Genomic DNA, 14,937 nt, shown 5'->3' with positions numbered 1-14,937 from the left:
TTCTGTAAGGCAAAGGACACAGTCAGCAAGACAAAACAACAGCCCACAGACTGGGAAAAGATATTCACCAACCCCACATCTGACAGAGGGGGCTGATCTCCAAAATATACAAAGAACTCAAGAAGCTAGTCTTCAAAACACCAAAACATCCAATTAAAAATCGGGGTACAGAACTAAATAGACAATTCTCAATAGAGGAATCTAAAATGGCTGAAAGATACATAAGAAAGTGTTCAACATCCTTAGCCATCAGGGAAATGCAAATCAAAACAACTCTGAGATACCATCTTACTCCTGTCAGAATGGCTAACATCAAAAACACCAATGACAGTTTATGCTGGAGAGGATTGTGGAGAAAGAGGAACACTTCTCCACTCCTGGTGGGAGTGCCAACTTGTACGGCCACTTTGGAAATCAGTATCTCGGCTCCTCAAGAAAATGGGAATGAGTATACCACAAGATCCAGCAATTCCACTCCTAGGCATATACCCAAAAGAAGCACATTCATACAACAAGGACATCTGTTCAACCATGTTCATAGCAGCATTAATGTAATACCCAGAAACTGGAAACTAGATGCCCCTCAACCGAAGAATTGATAGAGAAAATGTGGTACATTTACACAATGGAGTACTACTCGGCAGAAAAAAACAATGGAATCTTGAAATTTGCAGGAAAATGGATGGAACACGAAGAAACCATTCTGAGCGAGGTAACCCAATCACAAAAAGACAAACATGGTATGTACTCACTCATATGTGGATTTTAGACATAGAGTAAAGGATTACCAGCCTACAATCCACACTGCCAGAGAACCTAGTAAACAAGGAGGACCCTAAAAGAGACAAACATTGTCCCTGGAGAAGGAAAAAGGGTCACGATCCCCTGAGCAAATTGAGAGCATGGGAAGAGGGGGGAGGGAGCTACGAGAATGAGAAGGGAAGAAGAGGAAGGATGCAGAGGTCATGAGGGAGCAGAAAGGTTGAGTCAGGTGAAGAATAGAAGAAAGGGTATGTGATAGGTAGGGTTTTAGTTTGGGGGGTGGTAGGGGAGGACAGGAGGGAGAAGGGAACTGGGATTGTCATGTAAATCAATCTTGTTTCTAATTCAAATTTAAAAATGATAAAAAAAAAGGCACGTGACCGTATCTCTGCCATGAGGAAACCTAAACTACTGTGTTGTTTCTCTTTCAACACGCACGTCTCTATGAATTATCTCCATAGGAAGAGTCAATGGCTGTTCTTGGCAACATAGTTCAATGACTTACAAGTCACAGGAAAGATGAGTTCAGTGGCAACTTCAGCTGAGTATATTTTGACCACATATGGACGGTCTGAAAACACACGCAAAGGAAACAGTCTATTATTTCCTGATTCTCTAGTGCACAAATTCAACCCCCCTGAGTCACCACAATCCTAAGAGCCCAAAGTTTGTACAGCTTCATCTAAAGGAACATGTGTTTTTAGGCTTTCATACATTTTGTTACATTGTTAATGCAAAAAATGTCTCCTATTCTCCCCCGCCCCCAAGAAATATTCAAATAATCAATTTTTGGCCTGATGCATACATAGGACTCACAACTATTTCTCCATGTTCTGTATGCAGAGAAATAGATGAAGATTATGGTAGCATGAATGATGACACCTGGCTTAAGAACCTGGCCCTTTTGGGGCATTGGTGACACATGCCTTTAATCCCAGAACTTGGGAGGCAGAGGCAGGTGGATCTCTGTGAGTTCGAGGCCAGCTTGGTCTCCAGAGCGAGTGCCAGGATTGACTCCAAAGCTACACAAAGAAACCCTGTCTCGAAAAACCAAAGAAAAAAAAAAGAACCTGGCCCTTAGTATCGTGTTGTGATTTGTAATCTAGAGATAAATTAGCTAATGGAAAAGGTAGGTACTCCGTGATTGAAATTCTAGATGGAATCCAGGAAAGCTGCCTTACACAAAAGCCTATCCCAGTTTCTGCTACGTGTAGACAGCAGAAGCCCTGAGTGAATGTGTGCTGTTGACACGAGCACAACCACATTGCTGACTCCAGTGTTCAGTCCCACAGGAGTGGCAAAACTTTAACCTCGTGAGGTTCAGGGGGACGGTAACGCAAAGCCAGGCAACTGCACTTTCTCTTACCACATGTTTACAAGCCTGATCACTTACAGAAACCTCCTACTGAAATTAGATAACTCCTCTCCCTGTGTTGTACACAATAAAACACACTGAGGTTTCAGCTTGGCGGAGGCAGCAGACTCTAGTCTGACCCCAGCTTTCCTGAACGTGTGTCTGTCCTTTCTTCATTCCCTTGAGGACCCAAGCTGTGCACAAGTCCAAGTAGTTGCCTTTGTCTACAGCAGCTCAGGGGATGCATCGGCTTCTCATGGCTAGTACGGACCCAGAGACTATGTGTTGAACTGAACTTATGCAGATTTGTGTGTGTTTCTCACAGCGTATGAGTCTGTGTACAAATATGTAGGTGTGGCTGTATATGTATGCACATGCGTGTGGGGGCCAGAGATCACGTCAGGTGTTTCCTCAATTGCTCTCTGCCTAATTTTCTGAGATGGGGTATCTCACTGAACCTGGAGTTCACTCATTTAAATAGACTTGCTGGCTAGCAAGCCCCAAGGATCATCCTTCCCAGTGCTGAGGTTACAGGTACACATAGTCATACTAGAGTATTTACATAGGTGCTGTGGAGCCGACCTTCATGATTTAGGCAAGTACTATGTCAACTGAGACATCTTTGCAGCCCTTTAAAAGACATTCAGAAAGAGCACTGGAAGATACTGGGGATTCGGTTAAGGGCATTGCAACCTAGCCACGTGGCTCTACTAGGAATGCCAGAAACCCTGCACAGCTGAGTATGTCGATGTTCTTTTGTTGGCTGTCTTTGCAAAGTAGAGAAACATGAAGATAAAACACAGTAGAAACATACTATAGATGTTGGACAATGATACAGTACAATGCCATACAATGTGTGATTTAGTTGACATGATAACACAGACTATGTACAGCAGCAGGCATGAATAACTCATCATCTAGGCCATGTCTACCTTTCTGATTTCACTTAGACTTGGCCGCAGTTCACTCACCAAAACCTAACCACTCTGGCTTTCTTTACTCTCAGTCCTGCCAAGCACAACCCACTTTAGATCCTCTGCAACTGTTGCCTCTCTCTGAAAGGCTCTTCTTCTAGATGGCAGGTGGTTTTCTGCCATTTAAGTCTCAGTTTTAACTGTCACTTGTCACAGAGGCCTTCTCTAACTCCCAGATCTAAAACTATCTCCTCATTCCATCATTTGTTGTCTTACACGCTCCTTACCGTGTTTCAACTCTACCTGAAACTGTTATTATACTTAGCTGTCGCCTGTCTCGTCACAGGGAAACTAGGAACTCCTGGAGATGAGGGGCCTTGTTTGTTTGGATGACATCTAACAGTACCCAGAAAGGCACCTGGCAAACCGCAGGTGCTCAGTTCCCATTTCCTGATCGAATCTATGCGTATGCATTGGCCCCACTTAAAATCTCTTAATCTCGAAGCTTCCAAGACTAAAACAAATGCCTTTTTCTGTTTTATCACCTTCAAATTTTTCAATCAAAAATGGGGAAAAGTAGAATACCTGTGACTAGACGACTCTGAATACTTAGATTAGACATGAGAGATATGACATCACCAAGAAGACCTGAGGTGAAAGCCGTCACTTAGTTTGTATATTTTCATCATACTGATCTGACCCATTAAAAACTAAACGTAAATCCTTCCACTATTTTTACGCTAGGCACCACTGTAATTATCGTCTATTACTAAAGCTATTACATTATTTTCCTACCCAAGTTACCCTGTCCTCTTTAGCAATGATATTAACTATCTCATACATCCCTAGCATTTCTGGTGCAGCAGAGATAGTAATAAGTGAAGCATAATGTGAACATATTACTGAATGAAATTCTTACAAAATGAGTTCCCTTCCCGTGGCTGGAAAAAGAAAACATGGCACATCAGGCCAGTCATTAGGAATAAAAACCCTCCTCCCCAAATGCCACAACTATGCTATATGGAGTCTGGCTTTTACACATGTCTACTGGAATTTGAATAACTGTTGTACACATTTAAAGTGGAAAGCTATTCCTTCAAAAATGAACTCAAGACTCATTCAAATACAAATTTACTGGCACAATTCCAAAGTCTAACTACAGTGAGATATTTTGTCTAGGTTAAATTTAAACCTCCTCATTCTTCAGGCTTACCTGTTATAACTAATAGGTTTTAAGATAATGAACAGCCACAGACTACATATATAGCCCACTCTTATGAAACCAAAGATCATTTTGTGAGATGTGTGGTTTTAATTATAAAACTTCATGTACTTGAAAAAAATTATATACTCCTGGATGATCATTTTCCATGAAAGAAAATGTTCCTGGGATAAAGCATTAGCATAAAAGTGGAGTGTACACTGTCAAGTAAAGGCTAGTTTTTCATTTGGCAAACACGGAGCTTCTTCCCACATAATGGTAGGAAGGAAGTAGGTGCCAGAGTGAGGGTGGAGGGAAGTCTGGGTGTTCACACACCAAGCAAACAAAAGTGCAAGGTTTTAAAAACAAACCTGTGAGATATCTGCATCAGAAAAACAACAACAACAACAAAACATCTATGGCCGGGTGGTGGCAGCGGCGGCAGCAGGTGCGGTGCACGCCTTTAATCCCAGCACTCTAGAGGCAGAGGTAGGTGGGTCTCTGTGAGTTATCGAGGCCAGCCTGGTCTACAGAGCGAGTTCCAGAACAGGCTCCAAAGCTACAGAGAAACCCTGTCTTGAAAAACAAAACAAAACAAAGCAAAAACAAAAAAACCAAACCAACAGCAACAAAAATCAATGTTAGCTTTAGATTATGCCCCAAAAACTATGGATGAAAACAAGACTGCCTGATAGTAGGGTATGCAGATAATTACATTTTTCTTGCTATTAAATACATTTTATTTTATTTTGGGAGGTATATATAGTTTTTATTTTTATGTATTTTATTTATTCATTTGTGTGTGAGAGAGGAGAGAAGAGAAAAAGAGACTATTTGGGCACATGTGTGTCACTGATCACCTTGAGAAATACCAGAGGACAACACTGGGTGTTTTCCTGCCATGCGTGCTGGGCTAGCTGGACCATGAGCCTCTGGGGATTCTTCTGTCTCCATTCCAGTGCTCCCTGTGGGAGCACCGAGTTACAGATGATTACGTTTCACAGTCATCTTTTTATGTGGATTCTAGGGATTTGAACTCAGGTCCTCACAGTTGTGGAGGGAGGTCACTTAGGACTCAAGAATGAAATGAAACTTACAAACCTCAGGAAATAAAACTCAAAATCTCAGGAAGCCACTGAAAAAAGATTCACGAGGTTCCTCCCCCAGGCTCTCTAAGCAGAAACAGTTGCCGGAGTAATGAGATGTTCAGACCAGCTGAGCTGCCTGTGTGGTGCAGGAGCTCCAGGGGTGCAGTGCCTGTGAGTTGTCACTCTTAGGCAGAATTTCTTATTGACCTTTGAGATGACTTTATGGAAGCACAGAAATTTGAAATGCATTAGAATCTTCGTTAAAGCCGCACCTCAAACTGCATCCACTACATGCACACATTGGAATAGAAACTCAAGGGCAGATGGGGCAAATGGTTTTAAGCTCCAGATGGGATCCTCGGTGGTATGGTTGGGGGGGGGGCTTCCCCTCAACACTACTAGATTTAATGATATGTTACTTTTTTGTTAACAGTTCTTGGTCCAACTAGCTTACAGGGAGTGGAAGGCTCAGCTCTACCTCTTCATGGAAGGAGAGATGTCAGTGTGAAGTGGAATCTGGACCAGGATGGGAGGAGTCACAGCCGAGCAATATGCTATTGCCATAGCCTGGTAAGCATGGCAGTTCTTCTCTGGGGAAACGGGTCTCAGAAGGATGACGGGTGTGGATCACAGGGAGTTCCTAGCCCAAGGAGCTCAAACTGAGATGAAGAAAGTTACCGTTAAGATCCCCATTCTCGCACAGGCATGTGGAGGCATGAAGACAGCTGGCAGTGCTACAGATGGTGTGTGTGTGTGTGGGGGGGGTCTGTCCAGCTCAGTCTACCACTGAGAGACAGATGGGATCCACAATGAGTAACACAGCAATACCAGGCAAATGGCTAATGCTTAGTGTAAAACAACAGGAAGAAGACAACTCAAAAGTGTGTGACTGGGGAGCACTAACTTCTCTAAGCTCAGTTTTATGTTTTTCCATTTGGGTATTATTTTTTTTTTAAGAGGAGAGCATGACAAATTTGCTTAGCCAGACATTTATATACTAAAATATCATTTAGGAAAGAGGTCCCAAAGGCCCAGTATAAATTACACATTAAAAAAATCAATTTCTGTTGCCTAATTTCTTTATACTATTTATTCTTTAACAATTTCATATTTGCACATTAAGTATTTTGATCATCATACCCACTGTGGTAGTTTGAATGAAGATATCCTCACCCCTACCTGTAGGGAGTGGCATTATTTGAAAAGTTTAGGACATATTGCCTTGTTAAGAGCAGGTATAGCCTTGTTGGAGAAAGTGTGTCACTATGGGAGGGCTTTGAGGTTTTTGAAGCTCAAGCCAGGTCCAGTGTCTTTCTCTTGCTGTTGTTGTGGATCCCAGATGTAAAACTCTCAACTACCTTACCAGTATCATGTCTGCCTGCTTCGCACCATGGTAACAATGGACTAAACCTCTGAACATATAAGGAATCCCCAATTAAACGTTTTCCTTTATAAGAATTTCCATGGTCATGTGGTCTCTTCACAGTGATAAAAATCCCGAGACAGCAGTTAGTTGATAGGCCTGGATGTCCTTTTGTTTGGAGGAATGTGGACTCTGGGATTTTAGATTGGGAAAACAGTTGAATACTTTAAGTGGGGTTTAATGGGCCATACTAATAGCAACAGGGAAGATTGTGGTGTTGAGGGTGATTTGAACTGTGAGGATCTGGCTCAAGAAGTTTCAGAGGAGAAGAATATTAGTATGTGGCTTAGAGACCATTCTTGTGATATTTTGGCAAAGAATGTGGCTGCTTTCTGTCCTTGTTCAAAAATAATCTTCCTGAGGCTAAATTTCCAGATGGCCAAGTACTGACTGTGTTGCTTGGTTATTAGTGTCCGCACTCATGCAGATCAATAACAAAAAGGAGCAAGCTAAGAAAGGAAAAATACAAAATGTATATTTTGAGAAGTGTAAGGAGTGAAGTCCAGTGCTCAAAGAGAAAAAATTTAAAGGAAAACCTGATACTAATTGAAATAAAATAACTGGTGACCTCAGGGCAAGACCCCACCCAGCTAAGCTTCCAATTTGTGAAAAGGAATTAAAGAAAATTTGTGCGCCATGTGTGGTGATACATGTCTTTAATTCCAGCACTCAGAAGGCACAGGTAGGTCGATGCCTGAGTTCAAGGGTGGCCTGGTCTACAGATCCAGTTACTGGAAAGCCAAGCTTAGGCAGTGGAGGGAACCATCAAAAACAGAAGGCTGTTGAAAATGTAGTTGAATGAGGTAGCCATGTTCCAGTCCCAGAAAGTAGCAGAATTTGGTAGCTTCAGTCACATGGCTCTGGCTTTAGAGTTGAGGATACAAGAAATAAGTTATGGAATACTCTGTGACTGAGGAAAGCCACTGAGGGCAGGCATGTGTCAGGAGTATCTCTGCATGGAGGTCTAGAGAAGACACTGGGTGATGGTATGAAGTTGAAGTCTGGATTGCCCAGATGCTGGAAATGTCAGAGTCATGGGATACCTACCTAGGAAAGATGCTAACAGGGAGAGGAACCAGCCAATGAGAAAGAAGTGTGCTGTAGTCAACAAAGCTGAGAAGTTGGAGATCTGAAGAGCACTTTGGCATCAAATATGGAGATGCAGAGTTTGGACTTTACCCAGCAGGTTTTTTGTCTTGCTTTAGTCCAGTATTTTCTCACTATGCTCCTTTTCCTTCCTTTTGGACTGGTGATGTATATTCTGTGCTATTGTATGCTGGAAGTATGTGATTTCTTTTTGATTTTGATTTTAAAGGGGATTACAGTTAAGAGATTGCCAGGAGTCTCAAGAGAGACTTTGAACTTTAGCCTTTTAACCTGAGACAGACTGTGGGGCTTTGAAGTTGGTCTGAATGCTTTTTGCATTGTGATATGGCTACAGGCCTATGAGTGCCAGGGAGTGGAATGTGGTGGTTTGAATGAAAATGGCCCCCATAGATTTACAGGGAATGGCATTATTTGAAAGAATTGGGACATATAGCCTTGTTAAAGTGGGTGTGGCCTTGTTGGAGGAAGTGTGTCACTGGGGATGGGCTTTGAAGTTTCAGAAGATCAAGCCCAGGCCCAGTTGGCTCACTCTTTCTTCCTGCTCTCTGCAGATTCAGGTGTAAAACTCTCGGCTCCTTCTCCAGCACTTAGCCTGCCTGTACACTGACATGCTTCTTGCTATGATAATGAGCTAAACCTCTGAACCTGTAATCCAGCTCCAATTAAATGTTTTCCTTTATAAGAGTTGCTGTGGTCATGGTGTCTCGTTGAAGTCAGAAAAAGCAAAAAAACAAAAACCCTAAGACACCCACCCTCTAATTAATTCCTCCCATGCCTTCAAGTTCACTTCCCCCTTTCCTTTTTCAGACTGAATATCCCATGGTAAGCTCAGTTTTCTTATCTGTACAACAGGAATCACAGGAACAATGTACAACTCATTAGGCTATCATGAGAATTAAATGAAATAGCAACAAAGCCTGGTATTCATTAAAGCCTTAAAAAAATGGCAGGCAACTTTTGCTACCATCTTTACTGAGTTTATCATTTGACAAATAACATAATAATTCTATTTCTGTCATTCTGCATCATGACTACCTGATATGCCTTTATCAGGTTTACTTTTAGTTCAATACAAGTGAGATAATTTGAAACAGTCTATTGTAATGGCAGACCTTATAAATTTTCTACAGCATTTGAGTCTGGGAAATTTATAACCCGAGGAAGGCTCAGATTCTATGACAAATTCATTATTGCAACTCATTAAAACTAGCATGTCAACTGACCCATCTGGATTAGAATTGAACATTTCATGGCTATGGTTCCTTTTTTGCCTAAGAAGTATTACCTAGCATGGCCTTCTAGACAGTGAAAAATTAAAAGCGAAGTACTGTGCATGATTTAAGTAATTTGCAACATGTTAAGAATTCTCTTTGAGATGGTTTTTTTATTTTTTTTTATTTTTTTTTGCTTGTTTGGATTATAAGAAAGTAAGACTAAAAAGGACAAAACTTTATGGTAAAACAGTATCCAATAAATGGATATTAGAAAGAAAGAGGCTGAGCCAGGTGGTGGTGGTACACATCTTTAATCCCAGCATTTGGGAAGCAGAGGCAGGTGGATCTCTTTGAGTCTGAGGCCAGTCTGGTCTACAGAGTGAGTTCCAGGACAGTCAGGGCTGTTACAAAGAGAAATCCTGTCTCAAAACACTGGGAAACAAAGACTAAATGAAAATAAACCCCAAGGAAGTCTCAGAATTTAACATTGCAATAACTCAAAATTCTGGGCAGTAAAACAAATGTTTGTTATGTTCATAGTAGGTGCTTAAATATTTCTTTAAAATGCTGAAATACATGAAACCAAATTATTAGGTTTTTGTTTTATTTCTTGCCATTAGATGATGTAGTCATTCTTGCTTTATTGAGTTTCACTTTACTTAGGTCTTGCATTTTTTTATTTCATTTTCGTGTGTGTGTGTGTGTGTGTGTGTGTGTGTGTGTGTGTGTGTGTGTGTGTGTGTGCACTCATGCACATGAGCATGCACGTGTGGTGTGCAGACGTTTGGGCACACATGCAGGGGGAAGGCCAAGGTTGATGTTGGTAATCCCTGCTCATTCTCCCATCTCTTTTCATTGTGCAAGCTTTTCTTTCCATCAATGGAAGCTTGCCCATATGGCAGTATTGCCAGGTAGCTTGCTCCAGGATTAACTTCCAAGTCTAGAGTTACAAGCTGGCTACCATGGTTACCAGACATTCATGTGGGTTCTGGGGATCTGAATCCTGGTCCTCATTCATGCATGGATAGTGCTTTACTTACTAAGCCATCTCCCTAGCCCTATATTGTTGTTATTTTGCAAACTGAATGTGGCGATGTTGTATACAGCAAGTCTCCTGGTGCCATTTTCCCAACAGCATGGTTTGGTAACTGTCATAGTATTTCAAACTTCGTTATTACCTTTATATCTGTTATGGGGATTTAGGACCTTTGATCTTTGATGGTGATATTAAAATTGTTTTTGGAGCACCACAAACTATGCCTATACAGGATGGCAACTTAATAATCTGTCCCTCTCCTCAGACCCTGCTATTCTCGAGACATGACAGTAATAGAATAAGGCAGATTAATAATTCTACAATAGCATCTAAGAAATAGAAAGTGGGTCTTGTGCCTCACTTTAAATCAAAAGCTAAAAAGGTTTAAGGTTAGTGATGAAGGGTCAAAGCCAACCCCAGCCAAGCAATAACAGCTCTTATGTCAGTTAGCCAAGTTGTGAATACAAAGGGAAGGCTCTTGAAAGAAATTAAAAGTACAACTTCAGTAAACATATGGATGATAAGAAAGCAGACATATGCTGGACAGAAAGCAGGCCTGGACAGTAGAGCAAACTAGCCACAACATTCCCTCCAGCCCAAAGTTGAGTCCAGAGCAAGGCCTGATCGCCTCAATTCTGTAAAGGCTGAGAGAAACAAGACAGCAGCAGAGAGGTTTGAGGCAGGGGTTTGTCTCCGTATGAAATTACAGGTGTCACAGCAGATGCTGAGAAGCAAAGAATCCGTCCACACACTGAACTCACTAATGAAGGCAGCTACACTGAGTAACAGATTCTCAGTGTAAATCAACAGCCTTCTGTTGGAGGATGATGGCATCTCGAACTTTCCTAACAGAGAAGTCAAAGCTTTAAAGCACAGGCCAGCTCTCAGGGAGGGTGTGGGGCAGGTGTTGACTTCACACTTTAGCAATGCTCACTTCTGTTTGCCAAGTTCAGGGCCCTTAAGAACTATGGTAATTCGGTAATTCTCTGCCCTCGTCCTATCCATGCAGGAGCAGTGGCTGGATGGCAGGTAGCACCTCTGTTTACAACATGCTTTAGCGTCAGCCTACTGTTGAGACCTACTGCTTAGAAAGAAAAACAGATTTCAAAATATCGAGGCCCTTTGATAATGTACCCAGTCACCTAAGAACTCTGATGGAGAGGTACAAAGAGATTAACGTTGTCATACCTGCTAATTTAACATCCATTATGCAGCCCCTGGATCAAGGGATAACTTTAACTTTCAAGTCTTATGATTTAAGAAACAAAGAGATTACGGAAGTCCTGGGTAACAGTTCCTCTGATGGACTTATACAAACCAAACTGAAGCCCTCTAGAAAAGAGTTGTTATCCTAGATGTCATTGAAAAAAAAAAGTTAATCCTGGAAAGAGAGCAAATGCCAATATTGGGGTTTGGAAGGAGTTGTTTTCAACCCTCATGGAAGATGCTCATGGGTTCAAGACAAGCTGTGGTAGAAATAGAAACAGCTAGAACTTGGCGCGGAGTCTGAAGACATGAATGGATAACTGTTTTTGCAACCTTACGATAAAACTTGAGTTTTATATGTGAACAAAGAAAAGTGGTTTCCAGAGACAGCTGACCTGAGCTCGTGGGAGCTCATAGACTCTGGATTTAGGGAGCCTACATGGGACTGACCTAGGCCATCTACATATGTGTGACAGTTGTGTAGCTTGGTCTGATTGTGAGGCTCCCAGCAGTGAGATCATAACCCCTCCTCAGCATGCTTAGCCGGCTTTGGAGAACCTGTTCCTGGTGCTGGACCACCTCACCCAGTCTTGATGCAGGGGGAGGAACTTGGTCCTGCCTCAACCTGAGGGACCATGCTTTGTTCAAGCTCATGGGAGGCCTGACCCTTTCTGAATGGAGACAATGGAGGGTGAAGTGGATGGGGCAGGGTAGATGGGAGACAGGGGAGGGGACAGGAGGAGAGGAAAACTGTGGCCAGTAGGTAAAATAAATGAAAAAAATTAATTAATAAAAAAAAGAAAAAGTGGTTTCTGGAGATGGCATCTGCTGACACAGCTACTGTGGACACTGCTAAGATGACGTCACAGGGTTTAGACTACCACAGAAGCTTAGGCAATAAGCAGTAGAAGGGTTTGAGAGGACTGATCGCAATTCTGAAGAAGTTCTAGTATGGGCAGAATACTACCAAACAGAAACTGTCCTTGTAAGGAAGAGACAATTCGTGTGTTAAGTGTCACTGCTGTCCTACTTTAGGGAATTGCTACAGTCACCCAACTTTCAGGCTGGTACCAACCGCCTTTATCAGTTGATGGCACTGACATCGAGGTCAGGAAGATAATCAGGACTTGCTGAAGACTCAGATGAAGTAATGAAGTCCTATGAAATTAAGGTTCTATGCATTGTTCTTAGAGACACAAGGCTACTGCATGCCCAACAGATGACGATGGCACAGTAGGAGCACAGCTTTCCCATGTGCTAGTAAAACGTCTTGCTACTTGCTTTATGGTAGAATGTGGTCTGAAGCTGAACCCACAGTATCTCCAAAGCAGGACTACAACTAGTTATATTATTCTTCAGAAGTAAACAAGCAAAGGGCAGAGACACTGGGAATTAAGGTTCAGCTTTTTAAAGCTAGAAGTCCTTCAGAAGAGGAAGTCAAGGGGGGTCAGGGAGGTAACAGACTTGCCTATGTCAATTCCCTGCTTTTAGGGGAGCCTAGCTTTTGAGACTTGACCAAAAGTCCTGTGCATATCCCATCATGGAGAAGAAAGCTACAGAGAAACTGGAGGGAGTCAATCTGGTGATTCGTTCGAAGGGCTAACAAAGGTTGATTAACAGGAGGTGGATTCTGAGAAATGTGGGCTGCAGTTATCTAAGTCTTCAATTATTAAAAGGTCTCCCCTTATGATATGGGAAACAGGTCATGACAAATCTGATACTGATTTTTTTTTTGCCATTAATAGTCACATTTTATAGTACTGTGATAGGAGGGTTTTGATATTTTTATCAAAAGATTTTATGACCAAATTGTCAGAAATTGAGGAATTTTATAGAAAGAATGTACAATTCAACTCATAGATTCATAACCTTAGTCTGTGAAAAGGGATATGGCCATAGATTATATAGCTCTGGTTTTTGCTAGGAAAATTTATATGCTGTCAAGATCTTTATTCTATTGAAATTGAACTGGAAAAGAGCCTTAAATCTGTGGACTGTAATAGAACCAATTGATAAAGAGATTCAAAATCCCTTCTCAAGGTTATACCTGGCTGGGAAAGGCGGTGAAGACCTCCCGTTGCCTGATGGGGTACCCACCTGCATTTCCATCTAGAGTCTTACTGTTGGGCCAAAGACAAACTCTATCAGCCAACGAGATTTTAGCCAGGTCACTTAGCCTCTCTGTACCTCAGTTTTCTCGTGTGTAAAGCAGAAGTAGTACCACCTCACATGTTCTGTTGTGAGAACAAAATTAATTGATACGAATAAAGTATTTTAAGCAGGAACTGGCTTATAGTAAGCACTTGATACGTGCCGGTTATTTTTTATTATTCCCCAATAGCTACTTACAGAAAAAAAAAAAAAAAAAAGCCCTCCAACTGCTAAGGTATGACGCTCCAGCATCTCTCCACTATTCGGACTGGGGAGAAGTAGATCTTTCCAGATGAATACTAAGTCTTTGGACTTTCTTCTACATCCTCCTGCAGCTACCCTAGGATAAAGTCTAGACACCTTAATGGAAACAGTGAACGGTGACTGTCTACTGTAGACCAGGTTTTGTGTGGATATATACAATTCACTCACATTCTTCCAAATGACTCTTTCAGAATCTACATTTTATAGAGGAGGAAACTGAGGCATGGAAAGGTTAAATAACTTGCCTAAAATCTATAAGCTAGTTCAACTCATCTTATTTCAGCCCACCTTCTTGGGTTTGTTGCTCTATGTGGACATGTAATACAGAGGGACAGTAAACTATCTGGAATATTTCCAACTCTACCAGAAGGAAGGGGACTAGGAAATCCTACCAGGTTCAGGCCTAAGCAGGAGTGGCCAACGGTGTAAATCATACTGAATGCCAAAGTCAAAAGAGATTATTGAACTCTGCCTAGATCCAGGCTGGCACCAAAAGTCCTAGTGGATCTCAGTTGGAAGGCAAGACAAGGGGTTCTTTGGAATGGTTAAATGAGGATCCAGTGGACGCTCTTGGTAATATATTCATTTTGGAGCAAGCTTATAGCTTGACCAAGAAGAGTTCTAGTCTTCAAGACAGGGAATCAGTCAAGGGGAGCTAAAGTTTGGGACAAGTTCCTCATTCTAATCAGGTAAACGCCAGAAGGTAGACAAACTCAGATGTATGTAAAAACAAAGGATGAATTCCAGAGAGGGGTTCCCTGAGATCCACCCACACAAGATGTTGTCACCATATCTGAAAACATTCTCCACACCAAACACACAGACGATGTTGACTTCTAGTCTGATCATTTTATTTCACCACTTAAAACTTATAAATGGCTTTCAAGTTTCCTCAAAATAAAGGTCAAATGTCTTGACAACTCTTAGAATGCCATTCATGGTCTTGCCCCTGCCTACCTCCCCAGCCATCTTTTGTCCCATCTATACAAACAGAAACAAGTGTATTCCAGGGCAGACAAGCTACATCAAAACCCGGGTGGTTATATGTGCAGGAGTGCTGTCCTGCTGGCCTCCACTTGGAAGGCTTTCCCACCCACGTCCAAATCAGGCCATTCTACCCTGCAGGTCTCACAGTGACCAGAACTTCCTCTGAAACCAGCCTCTCTCCTGGAATTGGTCTGCCTGGGAGGAAGAAAAATATTATGAAGAGTTATTTG

The 14,937-nt window shown here is 41.9% G+C and overlaps 1 protein-coding gene across 9 annotated transcripts in view; it reads right to left on the bottom strand.

The window, feature by feature from the left end:
• The window catches only part of Efcab11 (EF-hand calcium binding domain 11), a 185,256-nt gene that overhangs the window by 122,097 nt on the left and 48,222 nt on the right, over positions 1-14,937 (bottom strand). For 3 of the 9 annotated variants that reach the window (XM_027419097.2, XM_035445942.1, XM_027419091.2), the window contains one exon: positions 14,559-14,902. The exons of 4 other annotated variants lie outside the window; for them this stretch is intronic. In XM_027419097.2, coding sequence (XP_027274898.1) covers positions 14,761-14,902 — 142 coding nt within the window. In that variant the 3' untranslated portion in view covers positions 14,559-14,760. Of the gene's footprint in view, positions 1-1,267; positions 1,334-14,558; positions 14,903-14,937 lie in introns of those variants that run through there. 2 more of the 9 variants (XM_027419094.2, XM_027419093.2) reach the window with 1 other exon arrangement.

The sequence above is a fragment of the Cricetulus griseus genome, chromosome 5 (genome assembly GCF_003668045.3).
Source record: "Cricetulus griseus strain 17A/GY chromosome 5, alternate assembly CriGri-PICRH-1.0, whole genome shotgun sequence".
In the NCBI taxonomy this organism is placed as follows: Eukaryota; Metazoa; Chordata; class Mammalia; order Rodentia; family Cricetidae; genus Cricetulus; species Cricetulus griseus.
The sequence above is the reverse complement of the archived record's forward strand: the minus strand, read 5'-3'. Positions and strand labels throughout refer to the sequence as shown.